We start from the raw sequence: 16,986 nt of genomic DNA on the forward strand, positions 1-16,986 counted from the left end.
GGGGCAACAGGGAGTGGACATCCTGTTCAGGTTACCACTGCACTCAATTTGATTCACAATCAACTTCAAGTTTTTGGCCAAAGTTATTAAAGTTATCAACAGTCAAAGTGTGTCATAAATAAGGAAATTTTATATTAACAACACCCGTGTCCATTCCATTTCCTATCTTTTTAGAACATATTTAATTAAATACGTACCTTAAAAATACACGGCTAAAATAAAGCTAGTTGGAACTCAACAGTATACAAGGTGACAGTAAATAATATGTAATAAGAGAATTATTATTTTAAAGTCACAGCATCTCACCTCATTTGCGGCTTCATTGGTTGCCTAAGGCTGGACCTCATCTACATCCTTCAGTGGACATTGCATCCTATAACAATTAAGCACTACTGTTGTGGACTTGAGGGAGTGAGTCTTGAAATGGCGCGCTGGTTCACTCATTTACGCTCAAAATGCAAAATGTATTTTCAGAATCAAAATCAGAATCAGAATCAAATTTATTGCCATGGTCAGTGGGGATCCCACCAACTAGGAAAGTGTTTTGGAATAAAGTGCTGACAGAAAAAAATAAAATAAAATAAAATAAACAACAAAGGCTGTTCACGAATTCAACAGTCTGACGGCCGAGGGGAAGAAGCTGTTCCTGTGACGGGAGGTTCTGGTCTGGATGGACCGTAGGGTCGGCTCTGATCCGACCTGCACCTGGGATACTAAGTTAGTCAGCCTAAAACAGGAATAAATCTGGAAGATTTAGGCACAAATCTTTTTAGGCATGGGAGTTTGTCAAAAAAAGATTCACTATAATTTCTGACTGAGGGTCCAACAACAGTTAACAAAAGGGGGCGTGTCGCATCATAACATACGTCACTTCGGTTTCACTTTTGCTCTTTCGCCCGACGCCAGCCATTAAGGGATTGTGAAATTGTAGTATTTTATCATCATGTCTCATTCAGAGGACACGCAGCTTGAGAGGCTCCGTCTACTGTCTGGGTTACTCAGCGGCGATGAACGGAGGAGATGCTTGTTTTTATGCGGAACATCTGACCTGGACCGGACACTTCCGTGTCTGGAAGAGTTTTTAGCGAGTGAAGTCATGCGTTCAAACGATTCGGAGCTGTTTTTAACAGAAATATTCATGCGTTTGGGTCGTATAGATATTCTGAGAGATAGGTTTGGAATCCACAGCGATCAGATAGAGAAGAGCCTCATGAATAGGACAACGTTACCAAAATTCAGGTAAGGGTTTGCAGTAGATAGACAAAATGTAAGAGAAACAAAAAGTTAATATTAAGAAATCTCACTAGTAAAACATGTTATTACTGCAGCATAAAGATTATAAGAGACAGGAATCCGTGAATAAAATACAGTTGAGCATAAGTATTAAATGTGCAGACACATTTAAAAAGAAAGTTAAACAGTCATGCATGTGGTTTTATTATCTAAATGATCGGATTATTAACAGGTTTATTTAGCTCTTGGAAATCACTAAGGGGAAATTAAACATACTGAAAGATCAGCACTTCCCCAAAGAAATGCTGAAAGTACAAATGTCAGGAGGTTGCAGTCACAAGGTCACTTGTGGTCACTAAACTCGTTTATTATCTATCTATTTATTGTTTCTATAATTTATCATGATCCATGTATTTTTGATTTACTTATGTTTTTTTTTGCCATGCTATTTGTTTATATATTATGGGTAATTATTTATTTGTCTTGTGTTGTTTGACAGCATGTGGCTTCACTATTACTGTCGTTTTGAGCAGCCATGTTGCCCCAACATCTCTTCGGAACCTCCAGCTCCCTCTTCCACTTTACAGCAAAGGACTGTGGTGTCTCTTAGTGACAAAACAAAGACTTTTTTTTGCTGATGCTTTGTGGACGTCTATGATGTTTGTTGTGTACCTTAAATGTCTTTGATATGTGTCAGTGTCTTTGTTGTCTTGTGACATGTTGACTCTCCCAATTGTGGGACTAACAAAGGCGTCTAATCTAATCTAACTGTCAGAACCAGGAACGTTCTAATAGATTTGTCTCATATCTAAGTAAACTTGTGGTCTACTGTTGCCCTCCTGCAGAGTCCTGATGGATAATTTAAGTGAGGATTTGGATAAAGACGACCTGGACGATCTTATGTTCTTATTTTCTGGGAAGTTTAGCCAGGACACCACCAAAATGAAGGTGATGACACATTCATCTTTGTGTTTGTAAATGTTAAACATTTCTTTCATAATGTTTTCCCACCATTTTCTGCAGAGTTTTCTCGATATAGTTATTGCACTGGAGAAGCTGGATGAAGTTTCACCCGAAAATGTTGACTTGATTGAAAATTGTTTGGAAAACATCGGCAGAATCGACCTGGCAATGAGAGTGAGGAATTACAAGCGCAATGGTAAGATTCATATATCTGATTTTCAATATTACTACATCCAAGATGTTGTAAATGATGTATGTCAGAAGATTTCTATTGTTGTAGTAGTAACAACTTATGTTTGCTGGAATTTGACCTCTGCAGCAAGAAGTTAAGCTAAAGTAGGATGAGTGGTTGATCAAATATGTGTTAGGAAGTCCACATTTGTGAGCAATAGTTGTCAAATGTGATCATTAGCTATGACACATAAAACAGAGGTACTTATTGGTGAGACTGTCATTACAATGTAACCCTCAGGTGTAATAAAATGAGAGTACGCTGGTAAAAAATGTGAAGGAAACTTTCTCTATTTCACAGATAGTTGGAGGGACCTGGTGCTGTCTTTGAAAAATGTGCTGCGGGCTGCAATCCAAATATTGAACAAGTCTAGCAGATGAAGCTACTAGGCATTTAAAATAGAACGATGTGCAATATAATTCACTTTTTTTTACTGGATCAGAATGCTTTAATATTCTCATGTCCTCATGTCTAAACTAAAATTCAGGGTACAAGGATCAAGCCCCAGGGAACCCCATTTAATAATCAATGTAATAAGATAATCTTTTGAAATATGAGCGCAAAAACAAAAAAGGTTTACTATAGATGTAAAAAATTAAGCAGGAAGTGATGCATTCAACGTCTTCATTGTCGGAATTCAAAAAGGCTTTCATCTTTCCTTTGTCTTTGATGAATCTGCTGTTATTTTACAGTCAATCGATCTGACCTGTGTGCAGCTCACCAGAAAACCCACGTCACGGTTCGTACAACTTTATGAAACCACTATTGATATTTTTCATTAATAAAGGTTGTTTCTTCAGAGTCCAAAACCTGAGAGCTCTGTGCAACAACGGAGGTGTGAGACATTCCAAACCAGTGGTGAGGAATCAAAGAAACGCCCCCAGAATCTTTTGTCTATTAATTTTTCCAACATGTCTAATTACAGCAACAAACAACGTGCAAGCCTTCGTCTCAAGGAAAAGTTGCAGACAGGTGAGAAGTGACATTCTGTGTTGTATTTTACAGCATACACTGTTGTTGTTTGAAGCTTGTGCTTTCTTCAATGCCCTGTAGAGTCCACTGGATGGGTATAGTTTTCAGAGTAACCCCAGAGGAGTCTGCCTAATAATAGACTGTGTGGGTTATGATGGAGGTAAGATGAGAAATGACTCACATATTAAGGCCCAAAATATGCTCAATGTTTAGCTTCAGACACTTTACTTTTGTTTCTCAGAAATGCTGGAGCACACGTTTACGTCCCTCCAATTTAAGGTTGAACTTCACAAATGGCTGACAGCGGAAGAAGCACTTTCAACTCTTGAGAGATTCAGAGGCAAAGCAAACCTTGTTGGTGACAGCTTTGTCTGCTGCATCATCAGCCGCGGCACTGCGGTCCGCCTCCTCACGACTGAAGGCTGCAAAACTGATTTGAGTCTGAACAAGGTCAAACATCACTTCTCTGTGTGCCCGGTAATGACTGGCAAGCCGAAGATGTTCTTCATCCAGAGGTACAGTGCCTCAGAGTCGGAGTCCTCAAGGGAACCGCAGTGGGATGATGATGAACTGGAAATGGATGGACCGTCAATACCACAAGACATGTTCTGGAGTCACTGCTGGACCAATGAGGAGCAACTGAAGGGAGGACGACATTGCTCCATCTACTTAAAGGAACTGACAAACGCCATAATGAAAGGCAACAAGAGGTATAGAAGTAGCACTAACTTTAAATGGCTCACCATTCTAACGTTTGTTTTCTTTGACAGGAGTGAGCATCTCATTGATGTTCATAAGGAGGTGACCAGGATCATCGCCTGTCACAATTATCGGAATCCGAAAAAACAGTACCATGTAGACTTCGAAGAGACTTTGACCAAAAAGCTCTACTTGTAGGAGCCGTGAGCTTTTCAGTGCAGCTCAACCCTGACGTTTAGTGGCGAGCTTTTGTCAATACACAGAGCAGCTGTTTAGAAGAATAAAATATGTATTTATTAGTTTTATAGTTTAGGCAACGTTTACTGCAACATTTTTTGTCCCATTTTTAGGGCAGCTCAACAACTGTTTAAATTTGAAGCTATGTTTGCATTTTACATTTGGAGTCAGTTGTAGTTGTTTTTGTCCTGTATTTGTTTAAAAGAATGAACATACTTGGATTCGACCATATTCAAGGATATACTTACACTACTGTGATATTTTTCGTCATTAAACAAGTTGATATTTTGTATTATCCAAGAAATGTTACAGGAGGTCAGTTAACATTTTATACTCCTTTTATGTATTTAATTGCAGTGCTGTAGTCGATTTCTATGCATGTGTTTGATATCTTTTGTGTGGTATTTCCAATAAAAGCCCTGAAGCACTCGCTATTGCTGTCTGTTTCACTCTTGAAACATTCATTTGTGTTTGTGTCAACGATTAAATAAAAATAAAATATATCTTTCAGCAGAAATGAGGGTTACAATTTAAGTATTTCATTGTTATATTTAATTCCCCGTTCAAATACCTTTTATTCGTCTTATTTGATACATCAAAAGTTTCCTCAATTCTATGGCACGAGTTTAACTGTAGTTCTAACGTTCTACCGACAAGAGGCAGCCGCGTGACATTGAAAACAAACAGGGTCGCGCATGAGCGCCTGCCCAACCTGCTATCGTGAGCGCGCACGACGGGAGCTGCTGTCGCTGTGATGCAATGGCGACTGCGATGACTTGAATGAGTTCAGTCCACAGTTGGAGCAAAGCAGACGCGGTCGACTTGGGCACAGACAGGCGGACACGGACCCCGGCGAAGGCCTGTCCCGTCACGGTACATGAAGGCAGCCAGCCAGGTGTGTCTGCTAGCCTCGGGGCTAACCGTGTCATGACGGCTGGAGAGATTTGGAACACATCTGTGCGCCGTTGCAGCGAGAGGCAGCAACACCCTGTTTTCGGAAGCTTCCCAGGAGGGTCGCTTTAAATCTCGGTCTACCAGCCTTTTCTACCAACACCGGACCTTTCGTGGTTTATCGCCATGGCTGAGAGGACCTCAGCCGGTTTGCTGTCGATGATGTTGGATCCCACGCCGGCTGTCGCGATGACTCTGCCGGTGGAGGTTCGTGAGAAGCTGGCGGAGCTGGAGCTGGAGCTCTCCGAAGGTAAGAACCACCTCACAACCTAAATCAAACTGTCCGCCTAAATCCAAGGAAAATCTGCTGTTTTCTCGTCAAACACTTGGACCTGTCATCTCCTCAGAACTTCTGTGTACTTTTCTCATGCTCGCAAGTACCTCCGACACTTGCATGTACCTCTACACATCATTTGAATATTTAATGAACATCTGTCTGTATGAATTTTACATTATGACACAGTTGGATCAGATATTTGTCTCGTCCAGTGTCAACAGCTGAGCCGACACACCCATGGTGCTGTGTGCCCTCTGTTTTTAAACTCAACAATGGCAGAAAAGCAAATCAAACTGTTCTCACTAGCAGTCACACTTTTTTATACTCTTAGATATCTGTTAAAAGGGCTCACTGAAGTCACAAGCAACGTCTTTAAGTAGAATTAAGAAGGCTTTGCTAGTCCCAATCCCAGCCAGGGACTAAAAATATTTGAAATGTATCATGTCATAAACAAATTCTATTACATCCTCGGTCAAGAAGAAACTGTTTAGCCTCAGCTGTGTTCGTATGACAGAAAATTATTTAGAGCAGGACTCAACACAGACCTCTTCAGGTGAGTCACAAGTGAGTCGGTTCACTGAATGCTCACTCCACAGACCATTCAGAGAGCCTTGAGCAGGCCGTCCCATTCTGCAGTCCTCAGTTCCTAGTTTAGTGGTCAGTGGAAGGAAAGTGGTGAAGCCTCTGTAAGACTGAGGCTTGTTATCGACTTGAAGCTCGTATTTCTGCTGGCTCCTGTCCATATGGAACAGCAGAGTCAAACTCAATCAGAATGTTAAACCCAGTCCAAGATGAAGGCTGAACAATATTCAAATTTATTGGTCGGTCTATACAACTGGCATCAGAACATAAGCGCCCTAATAGAGTGGACAGCATTCCGTGATGACTTACTTTTTGTTGCTCATAAAGCTGGTATTGAACTGAGGCAATTAGCTGAATATATTTAATACAAAGCTTATATGGCCTAATATTTACGTTTGTATCAACTACTTACTGTGTGCTACTGCTGCGTTTGGCAAGCAAAACCCTTCCATCACTTCTGAGACTCGGATCCTTCAAATCTAAACTGAAAACTCACTATCTTGGTGTAGTACTTTTATACTTCAATATTGTACAGTTTAATCACATGACTCCAGTCGTAAGCAACTCAGGAAGCATCCTTTCTTAACCACGACATCCCACTTTTTGGTTGATTGATTGAACTTATTAAATATTGACTTTGTTTGGGATGTCATTAAATAAATTTCCCTTTTATGTTCCTCACTGCTGCATGGTTAAATTAGCTTAATTGAGCTTAGTGTGAGAAGTCAATATTTTGTATTGTCACACATCACTGTTTCAGCTGCTTGTTTTGCTGAAATGCAACTGAAAACGGACATCTTGGAGATAGCATATATTGTTGATGCTGGATGGTAATGTTGAGTTTGGAGTTATTTTTAACAAAATGGCAGTCTGAGCTTCTTGTCTTTTTATAATGATAGACCTAAAAATGGATTCTGTGTGGCTCTGTGGCTGAGTGAGAAATGAAGGTGGAATTTTAGGTTAGAGCCAATTCACCTCCTCGTGTTATGGGACTTGCATGTTTTCAGGAGAGGTTACCAGACCAATCTATATCTATCCTGTTTCCCCTTCCTGCTCTCCTCATGCCACATCCTGCTGCGTTCCAGCTTTGATAGCAATATCTCTCTGACTCTTTTGTTCTCTCAACCTGAAATGCGGCGCTACCTGGATTTCTGCGCCACGTTCCCTGACGTTTTGTGTGAACTATTTCAATCCCTACTTCTGTGCCGAGCTCTTCACCTCAGGAAGCCCTTCAGTTCTCTGGTCTGGTGATGCTGGCTCACAGACCCACAGAGATGAGTGCGGCACTGTTTTAGGACAGCGTAATATATCACTGCAGTTCTGGAAACAATGCAACAAATACATGGAAAAAGGACGTCACCTTTTGCAGCAGACTTCACTGAATACATTCCATGAAAAGTTCCACATGTAGAAACAGTGGATGCCACTTTCTTGTTTAGGCAATTTTTTTTTTTTGTGAATGATGCACCTCTCATTAATTTAGCACCTCATTACAAGCCATCTGGCCTTTGCTGTTTGCATGTTGTTGAGTCAACGTGGAGCTTTACTCAACAACAGACCAGATCAACAACACATTTTCCAGACATTTTGGGTTGAATTTAGATTTTCTAAATGAATCATGTGATCTTTGTCTTGCAGTGCAGGCGCTATTAGCTGCTCTGTATCTGCATTTTTTGTTCCCTTAATGAACACAACATAGCTCGCCAAAGCATCACATGCCATTCGCCTGAGGCAAATATCAATCCTATCACAGACCTTCCATATTTTTTGATTCATGTCGCTCAATTAGGGCTGCAACGATTAGCTGATGTCATCGATAACGTCGACAACAACATTTTGTCAACGTCAAAATCTGTGCGTTGATGCATCATGTTCCTGTTGGTGTAAACACACACGGGCCGCAGGATGGGCATCCAGAACTGGTTGTTATTGAGAAGCAGTGAGAAATTCTCTGCAATCATTAAGATATGTTAAGTTCTGTTCTTTAAATTGCTTCTTGACTGAGGTCCCACTCCAACTGGCCACCGGCGCTGCACGCCCCAGGCTCCGCGTCACCACCTCCGGCCTCAGTCACTGTCACCGAGGAGTTCGAGCGGCGATGGGTCGTGGTGTTCTAAAGTATGGCTTTGTTTTGGTAGCGAAGATAACAGCTAGCATGTCGGTTAGCACGGAGCTAACTTGTTGTAAGTTGTAGATGTAGTGAAGTGTCCTCGGTCTCTCTCCTCCTCCTAATAATCACCAGAACTGAACTAGGGAGCTATGCTGAACACTGTTGATGTGGATGTTGATCAGATATTTTATATGAGATACATATTTGAATATTGAGGATTTTAAATTCTATTATATATGAATATTGAAGACCTCCATTTTAAAGAACCAGGAGCTCTCTGTCAACTGTTTCGTGGTCAATGCTTCTCAGGGCTAATACATATTCCTGGATTATGTGTCATTATTTTAATATACTTGTTTCATGATGTATGGTGTCTGAGTATCACAGTGAGCTGATTTCAGCAACTAAGCCGAAAATTCAAAATATAGGTAGAGTAGATTAGACAACAACAAAAATAATTGTTAGTCGCAGCCCTACACTCAATATTGTTATATATTACAATATTGTTAATTCGTGTAATTTTATACATTTTTAGCATCTCTGGCATCATTGAGAGCAATGAGCTCAATGGGGTGCTGTTCTGAAACGTCCTCACATAACACACGCATCTGTTTTGCAGAAGAAACAGAGGGATGTACCTCAATGTTAGAGTTTTTTTGAAACCTTCTGTCATAAATTTTTGTAGTGTAAGTTGTTAAATGGTCTTGGACTTTACAGTGTGCCCTCTGTGATGCAAAAAGTTTGCTTAGTTATCTGACACAAGTTGTAACTGCAAAATATAGACAGCTGTGTTGACACCCTTATAAGATGACTCAACCACCCTGAACTGACTTGTTTTCCTATGCAAAGAGGCAGTCTTCGATGGATGAATGAACGTGTCATTGTTTCAGAGGGTGATAGCCCAAGGAAAACCAATATGATATGCGGTATCGTCTTGTTCTTTCAGTGATGACGATGAGTTGATAGCTTTAGGTGATTGTTACAGTAAAACTGAATTCTAACTTCCAGAAGCAGCTTTCTGCCTCACTTAGTGATAATGGCCAGAGTGCTGGCGGTAGCATACATTTGAAGCCTTAAAGATTTGCATGTCACAAACTAAGGGAGTGGAGGCAACAAAAACTCAGCCCTGTAGAAAACACTACCGGTCCTACAAGCTTTAAGACTTATTTCATGACCTCAATGTCTCTTGAATCACTTCTGCTCTCCCATTAGATCTCTTGCAGGTTTCTTTTAAATGAGTGAACTTGTGTCATATCTGTAGTCCATGGAGACATAGCTTAGATTTTAGTATGCTTCAGCGTGCACATAGCCTTATGTGCGTTTGCTGAAACCTTGTATTATTCATGCCACTGAATAAATCTACCATGTGGGTTTTCATAAGCAGTTTAGCAGCCGTAGGAATAGCATGACTCCATAGCAACTGGCAGCGCTGCTATTTATCAGTATTTCAATGTAAGAATACTCTGGGAAGTTAGCATTCAGTTATTTCACTGTTTATAATTTAACACTGGTTTAGACAATAGCTTTATTGGTGTCCTTGTTTGGAAAAAGTTCTTTCGTGGTCCAGTTGAGCTATGTGGCCGTCCTACTTTTCCCAAACACTTCCCAAAGATCGAAGACTCATCACACCACATACAAACCATCATAGTCCTTTTCTGTTGCCTCTTAGTTGGGAATGCAGATGAGTAGTCAAAAGATGGGATGCAAAGGAGGGCAAGAAGACGGATGACCCTCATTATCTCCTGCGGAGAGGAAGGCGAGTTTGGTTCGTCATCTGGGTAATTCAGAGGCATCATTCTTCATTTTTCTGCCCTCCTCCCTGGTCGCCCCCTAAGCCCCCCTGATTACCAAGCCCTTCTCTGCCCATGTTTGTTGGAAAACAGTTAAATCCACAGATCAATCATCAGTCTTGTTTGCTCTGCCTCCTTTTCCTTCCTCGTTTTCTGGGGTCTTCAGCGTCCCATTGAAAGCAACTTTCGTCTGCTGTGCTGGCCCAGTTCCTTCATGATGCAAGGTAGCTTGTCTCCAAAAGTGACATTCTTTGAATCCATGGTGGACATCATCATACAGTTATAGTGATTCACCTTCTTATTGACCTCTAGTATTAAAAAATGACGATAGAGTGAAACTATGTCGTCACTCAAATGTAAATGAGTCAAATGGAATTAACACAATTGTTTGTATATATATATATATATATATATATATATATATATATATATATATATATATATATATATATATATATATATATATCTTCACTGTTGCTACTGAAATACTACAAGCTACTGTTACATAATGTATTTATTTATGTTCACCAACCTCCTCTCCCAAGAATATCCACATTTTTTTCAGTCTTCAAGACTCATAAAAGAAATTCTGTCTTTGGTGCCAGAGGTCAAGGAGCTACCTTGGTTCTCCAAGACTTTGAAAAGCACCCTGTATGTAACACCCTTATTGTGTCTGAAACAGTCAGTTTAAGTTAAGTTTTTAATCAAGTTTTACTGTACTGTATAAGTGTGACGTGCAGCTCTGCAATATTCCTGTAGTATTCCAACAGTGAAACCTCCAATGGAAACGCTGCGGGAGAGCAAAGATTTGGTTCACTTAAAAGTTAATTTTAACGCCTGCTATGCAAAACTGCTCTTGATGGTCGTCCATATGTTACGCCACCGGAGTGAGAATGTGTTTACATATATCCATCAACATTTTCAATAATAATTGTATTTGTGTTTAAGCCATGAGGCAAATCTCTCAATCTACTTATTGAGCGATAGATCGTACAAAAAACATCCACCAGACTCTTTTGGTATTAGTAGAAGTAGAGCCGCTGTTCTGAACATGATTTTTCTGAGGTGTGTCCAACTGGGAGAGTACATCTCACAAGCAGGTTAGTGGCTTTGACTGATTGCCAGTTGTTGGACTTTGGATTGTTGCGAGTCAACTTCAATAAATTGCGATATATTTCCGAACATTATTGTCTAGAATGTCATAGCTTCAGTTATACTGTCAGAATGAACGACCAACCTCTGATGCTGACCTAATTTCCTGGACACATGTAGGTTAGTTATATTTTATAGCTTTCAAACCTTTATATAGGTCACGGCCATGCTTTCTGAAAGACTGCACAGTGGCTTTCTGTTGTGGTAAAACAGACCAATAAAAACAATGAGTGTACCGGAAGGTCTCCCGGAAGGGCCGTCATTGACCATTCAGTGTAGGGCGGGTGAGTGTGTGCGACCTGAGTCATTCTTTCTGTGGCCACTTGGTCACGCCGCCAAGTCACAAAGACCCCCCTCACCGCTCTCCCGGAGACTTAAGCTTATTGTTAAATGTTCTTTGCTAGTCGACATTGAGCTTTGAGTGCGAGTAGGATTTTTAGTGATTAGTGTACTGAGTGGACTTTGTGCGTAGCTGCTGGCTCGCCCTGTAACAGAACCCAAAGAGAAGAATGTTGAGCTTCAGAGCGAGTGGCTCTCCCTCTGTTCTGTGACGTCCAGTTGGGAGATAGTGTCTGCTATTGTGGTTAATAGAACTTGGAGCCTCATACATATTTCAAGGGTGTGCCTCAGTGGAGATTACAGCTTCAGATTTTTGTTTTTGCCAGAGAATGTGAAACTGCAGTGCAAGCCTGTGTGCGAGAGCGTGTGTGAAAGCCTTATTGTGCAAGCGTTAAGAACTTCCCATTCCCTCTAAAGTTTTATTGTAAGCCCGCAAATACCCAGTGTTTGTAGTTCTCGTGACTCCAAAGTTTATTTTCATATCTTAACATTTGATGGGCGAATACGAATCAGATCACTGCTGCAAACTGCTTGTAACTTAAGTTTGACTTTGCGATACATAACAATTGAATGTGTCCCTTTTCATTTGCAACAATTTGATCTCATTTTTCTGTCAGTTGTAGTCAGATGATTACTATCTAATTGATCGAGCATCAGGAGTAAATGTTTATGTGAGGCATGGAAACTTATATTTGTCCATTTCTGTTGACAAACAACGGCTTTCAGAGTCGTAAAGGCCACACAAGTCCACTCTCCTTTCTCCTAAAGTCATCTTCGAGCTGCCACATCCATCAATGTCAACAAAGCGGCTCCCTGGTTTGACAGGGAAACTCATTCACATAATTGCGCCTTAACTGAATGAGCCCAAAGTCGTTTTCTGTGATGTAATGAGATGACTAAAGCGGATGTTCCCGACTGGTGTTTTCATCCTGCTCTGCAAGGATGCATGCTGGGCAGAAGGCACTGAGCAGCGCGGGAGATCAGTCTTGCCCTTGCATCTCCTTATTGTTTCGTGTTCTGTGAAAACATTTGCCTTCACGTGGATAAATCATGTGACACTGAGACTAACGACAATAACAGCACAACTTTCTTGTCTTTACATACAGTTGTTATATTTTCTCTTCCTGTCTCCTTATCTCCTGCTGTGTCCCCTATTTTCTTGCCTTCTGCAACTCCCTCTCTCCTTCTGTGTCTCCTTATCTCCCTCTGCACCATGATGTCTGTCACCGATGGTCACCTTATGTGTGTCTTTCTCTACTTCCTTCTGACTCCGCTTCTCCTTCCCTGCCTTCACTGTCTCCTTCTCAATCTCACATTCCTGGTGTACTTCTCTACTCGTCTGTGCTTTCTTTCCCTGTTTTCACAAGGCTCATTCTTCCTTGGCCCCCTTTCTTCATCCAGGTTTTCTTTTTCTCTTCAAGTGTACTCTGTCTTCTTCTCTCACATTTTATCTCTCCTTCATCTCCATCTCCCTTTCCATACCTTCTTCTTTGTCCATTTTTGCCTCTTTTGTGCTCATAAGAATTCTAAAATTTTCAAACGTGTCTCTGCTGAATCCTCCCTTTGGAAAAGCAGGGAAGAATGTGGAAGGTGTTGACGGAGTTTGGAGTGAACAAAATGATTTCCTGTAGATTGTCATCACGCGTGAGAACAAGCGGATTACATTTAAGCTTTGGATAACTCGCTGTGGTTAGCTTGCTTTATATACAGTTGTGGTGACCTCACACTATTAGCATGAGCTGCGATTATATTCTCAGATTCAAGAATGGCAGTGTTGAGATAATGCCAAGTGATGTATATTCAGGTTATCTATCTTGATGCTGGTTAACATTATGGATGGTTATTCCATCTTGTGCATATACATACAGCGACACTCGCATATGATATCAGCATTGTTTGATCTTGGCATGTGTCAGATTTGACGATCAAGCCGTGCACGATCTATTGTAGCTGCAGCAGGTTTCATTGCAAGTCTTCCTGGTGGAAAACAAACAGATAGAAAATGTCTGGAATGTGCTGTGACCTATCAACTTAACCGTGAAGAGAGGGGCTTCAAAATCCCCACGACCGCTGGAGGGCAAAAACTACACACAACAAACAGCAGGATAGTATAACACACTTTCTCAGCTTTTTCTTTTCTTAAAGAACAAGGCCAAGTTATTTTGCGCCCCCTTACCTCATCCAGGGCTCCCAGTGGATTGAGGGAGGGGAAGAATGATGTGGAGTTTTTTTTTATATTGTGGGATGAAACCCAGCCGTTTTTCAAACTTGGGAGACTTGGCTCACAATCCAGAACATGTACTTTCAGTCTGTGCTCTCTCTGCAAGCACTTTTTCCTGCTGCTTCATCTCTCTAGAGTTCCTCTGCACCAGACTTTACACATCTTCCTGTATATTTGGAAACAAAGGAGAGATGCGCAAAGAAAAGGCAAGTCAGGACTGCACTCCGGTACCTTAGGCAAAACAGAGCAACTGGAGGCCCTTATTAATTCTCATAGTTACTACTTCTAGCTGGCATTGTAAAACAACTATTCATTTTTAGTGTTGACAAGTGTAACAGGTTTTTAGTCATATGTTGTGGGATGGTGGCTCCATGGATTTACTTTTGTTCCATGTCTATTGCTTAAAAAGCTGAGAAAGTTTCAGACGTGAGTGTAAATATACAAAAACATATCAAGCTCTGTATAGCAGTCTAACATTCTCTAGATCTGTGACGATTCAATGTACTTTCACCACTAGATAAGCCATGAGTCAGTGCATACATCCGACAAGGCGCTCATTTCACAGGCATATGAACACAGCATTGAGTCAAATCAATGAAAGAACTTCCATGATTCAAGAATTAAATGTTGAGTGGTGGTAAAAAGGATGTTCCCTGACCAGGCACAAATTTTGGTTAAAATCTATTCATTTTAATGATTAGATTTTTATGCATTTTCTTTTTTTTTTAGTGGTGCAGGGCATGTGAGCAGCAGTGGTTAGAAGCCATAAATGTGAATGATGATTTTAATACCTTCCTAAATCATGCTGGAACACCCCCCAAAATATAATCATATGTCCCTTGTCCCATTATCATCATTTTCAAAAGATTTCATTTAAATATTTTCTGAACTTTTCTGAAGTTATTTTTCTATCCGACAGACCGAATTTGGTGGAGCTGACATGTATAATTTCAGTGATGGCTGATTTATTATTAGACTTTATTGCTTTATTCAGGCCGAAGTCCAAATAAACATTTTCTTCAGGCCATCTCCTCTGAGGTTATTAACTCACTATCGTTTCAATTATTAAAGCTGTTCTACGTGTCCACGTTTTCCTGGCCTGGTTTTTAATGTCATGACTCAAACCTCAGGTGGATTAATGGAACTCATCACCATTTAAGTGGCATATCGCTAAATTCTTCAGTGAAATTATAATAGAAGTAACATTTTAGAAGCATTATATGCAAGATCGCTCTTCTGTCCTGAAACTCCTCTCTCTGAAAGGTCACCAAAAATCCCTCCTAGGTAGGCAAGTTGTGGAATTTCCAGCTCTTGTGGGGAAACAATGACACAGATTCAACTCTGGGCCGATGAGTAATCCAATATAACGCATACGTGCACACGTCACGGCTCTGTGTTGTGACTCTTCACATTCCTGACATTGAGGTCTGAGGCTGTGGTTATTGGCCATAGTCCCATAGCATGTGTGTGGCTCAGTTGGAGTTCAGTTGTTAAGTCAGCATGCTGTCTATTTCCTCCACCCTGACCTGTAATTAGATAAAGTGTACTAAGAGTGACTTGCTCTAATGGTTTTTCTGTGCTCGCGTTGAATGTGAATGAATAGCAACAGTGGCGCTCAACGCTAACTTTTTTTTTCCCAGTAGATCATACATTTAATGATGAAAATATGACAGTAAACATGTCTGGGTTTGATCGACAAATTTAAGATGTCATGATGATGCGATGGCATTTTTAACCTGACCTTTAGATGCTATTAATTATCAATGAAAGTGTCTCCAAATACACCCACAAATCTACTGCACTATTTTTACAATGTCACACACATTACCCCTTTCAAAGAATACATTTTTTTGGGGTGGGGAGTTTGAACACCCTTGTTAAAAGTTAACTCCTCTCCTGACTGTGACACACCTTTGACCCAAATAGGTTTCTCCCATGCTTGCGCTGATTTCTTCAGGCGCTTGTCCCCTAATGTAATTGTAAAGTTATATGCAGCTTACTTTAAGACCCAAATTTCTGTCCCAGTCTTCTGCCCCTTGGCTGCAATATCCTGGGTTAATGCCTTGCTGCTGCAGGTGACCTGGTGTCTATCAGTGCTTGAATTAACAAATACAGAAATCTGTTAAGTACATACAGTGATATTTTTATCATTCCGTACGTTATATAAGGTTATATGAGCAGATAAGGTTGACAAGCACATAATAAGCACTACTCTGGGCCTTTTTCTTTTTATCCACTTCTTTTACATGTGACCATGAGGTGTGAGCTTCAACTTTCTTTGCGCTTTCTGCATTGCCCTTGGCCATATACATCCATTCTATCCTGCTGTCTGAGGATCAAGTTATGCTATCCAACCTTTGCATTACTGAAGTAACATTTTCGTTGACACAGATTTGGCGTATCTATGCTGTTTTAATTTAAGTATGCCATTTACTGAAAATAAAACAATGCTACATCAGAAACAAAGTTTGCACTTCTGCACTTTGACTCACTTGGATTGGGCTCAAGCAGTTGCAGCTCAGTACAATACAGCCAAGTACTTCTAACTTCAGGCTAGTCAAACCCTAATTCTTTGCAAGTGCCTCTTCTCTTTTTCACATAATGAATTTTGCACTCTGAATTTCCAAAGCAAGACCAAAACGGAGAACTAATTATATTAGGAAAGTGAAGCAATTAGTCTTCCTTAATTTTGGCAGGCAGACTGTTCTTGTGTTCTGAGAAAATAAGTCTGGTAGATGATATCACCTCAGCTGACTCATGTGGCCTTATCTTCCTCCTTATGGGTGTGCATGTGGAATGCTGACCTGGTCAAAATGTATTTAGTTTGCCTTTGTGTCACAGTTGTTGCACTCAATCCCAACATGTAGACTGTCTTCGTTTCAGTCATCTATTTCTCTTTGAGCTTGAGCTTGACCACAGTTTAAGGGTCACCTTATGATGTACTGAAGCGGCAGATCTACTCCAAGATCCTCATGGATATCCGGAGTTTACTGGTGTTGATTTTCATAGTCTTGGTTTCTTGCTTGATTGTAATATAATGCTATATGCAAATGTAATTCATGTTGACGCTGAAAGCACTGAGGTAAAATTTAGCTGGTATCAAGGTTTACTCATCGTCTAGCTTGAGGATACTAGGTGCCTCCCAAAAGAACGTTTCTCTGTGGCTTAGATTGCAGGTATTCTTGAGCTCTCTTCTGCTTCTTCTGTTTGACTTTTTGGTGCATGTAC

The 16,986-nt window shown here is 40.6% G+C and overlaps 2 protein-coding genes across 8 annotated transcripts in view; both read left to right on the plus strand.

Annotated features, from left to right (window-relative positions):
- The first annotated feature begins 889 nt into the window (after positions 1 to 889).
- LOC128765864 (CASP8 and FADD-like apoptosis regulator) lies at positions 890 to 4,559 on the plus strand. 2 transcript variants are annotated; one of them, XM_053877061.1, is made up of 9 exons: positions 890 to 1,239; positions 2,079 to 2,181; positions 2,257 to 2,392; positions 3,121 to 3,167; positions 3,229 to 3,286; positions 3,354 to 3,400; positions 3,482 to 3,560; positions 3,642 to 4,110; positions 4,171 to 4,559. In XM_053877061.1, the coding sequence occupies exons 1-9, from the start codon at positions 944 to 946 to the stop codon at positions 4,295 to 4,297; spliced, it is 1,362 nt and encodes a 453-aa protein (XP_053733036.1). In that variant the 5' UTR covers positions 890 to 943; the 3' UTR covers positions 4,298 to 4,559. The 2 variants fall into 2 exon arrangements, with proteins under 2 accessions (XP_053733036.1, XP_053733037.1); XM_053877062.1 differs by having other exon boundaries at positions 1,117 to 1,239; positions 1,733 to 2,181.
- Positions 4,560 to 5,095: 536 nt separating this feature from the next.
- Positions 5,096 to 16,986, plus strand: part of dip2a (disco-interacting protein 2 homolog A) — a 55,708-nt gene continuing 43,817 nt past the window's right edge. For all 6 annotated transcript variants that reach the window (XM_053877416.1, XM_053877418.1, XM_053877417.1 and 3 more), the window contains exon 1: positions 5,096 to 5,537. In XM_053877416.1, coding sequence (XP_053733391.1) covers positions 5,414 to 5,537 — 124 coding nt within the window. In that variant the 5' untranslated portion in view covers positions 5,096 to 5,413. The remainder of the gene's footprint in view (positions 5,538 to 16,986) is intronic.

This window comes from Synchiropus splendidus, chromosome 10 (assembly GCF_027744825.2).
Source record: "Synchiropus splendidus isolate RoL2022-P1 chromosome 10, RoL_Sspl_1.0, whole genome shotgun sequence".
NCBI classification, from domain to species: domain Eukaryota; kingdom Metazoa; phylum Chordata; class Actinopteri; order Syngnathiformes; family Callionymidae; genus Synchiropus; species Synchiropus splendidus.

Excerpts from the sequence above, each read along its gene's own strand:
- LOC128765864 (XM_053877061.1), top strand. The coding sequence starts at position 944 with ATGTCTCATTCAGAGGACACGCAGCTTGAGAGGCTCCGTCTACTGTCT. Across the intron at positions 1,240-2,078 it reads ACAACGTTACCAAAATTCAG|AGTCCTGATGGATAATTTAA; the intron begins GTAAGGGTTTGC and ends GCCCTCCTGCAG. Across the intron at positions 3,561-3,641 it reads CTGTGTGGGTTATGATGGAG|AAATGCTGGAGCACACGTTT; the intron begins GTAAGATGAGAA and ends TTTGTTTCTCAG.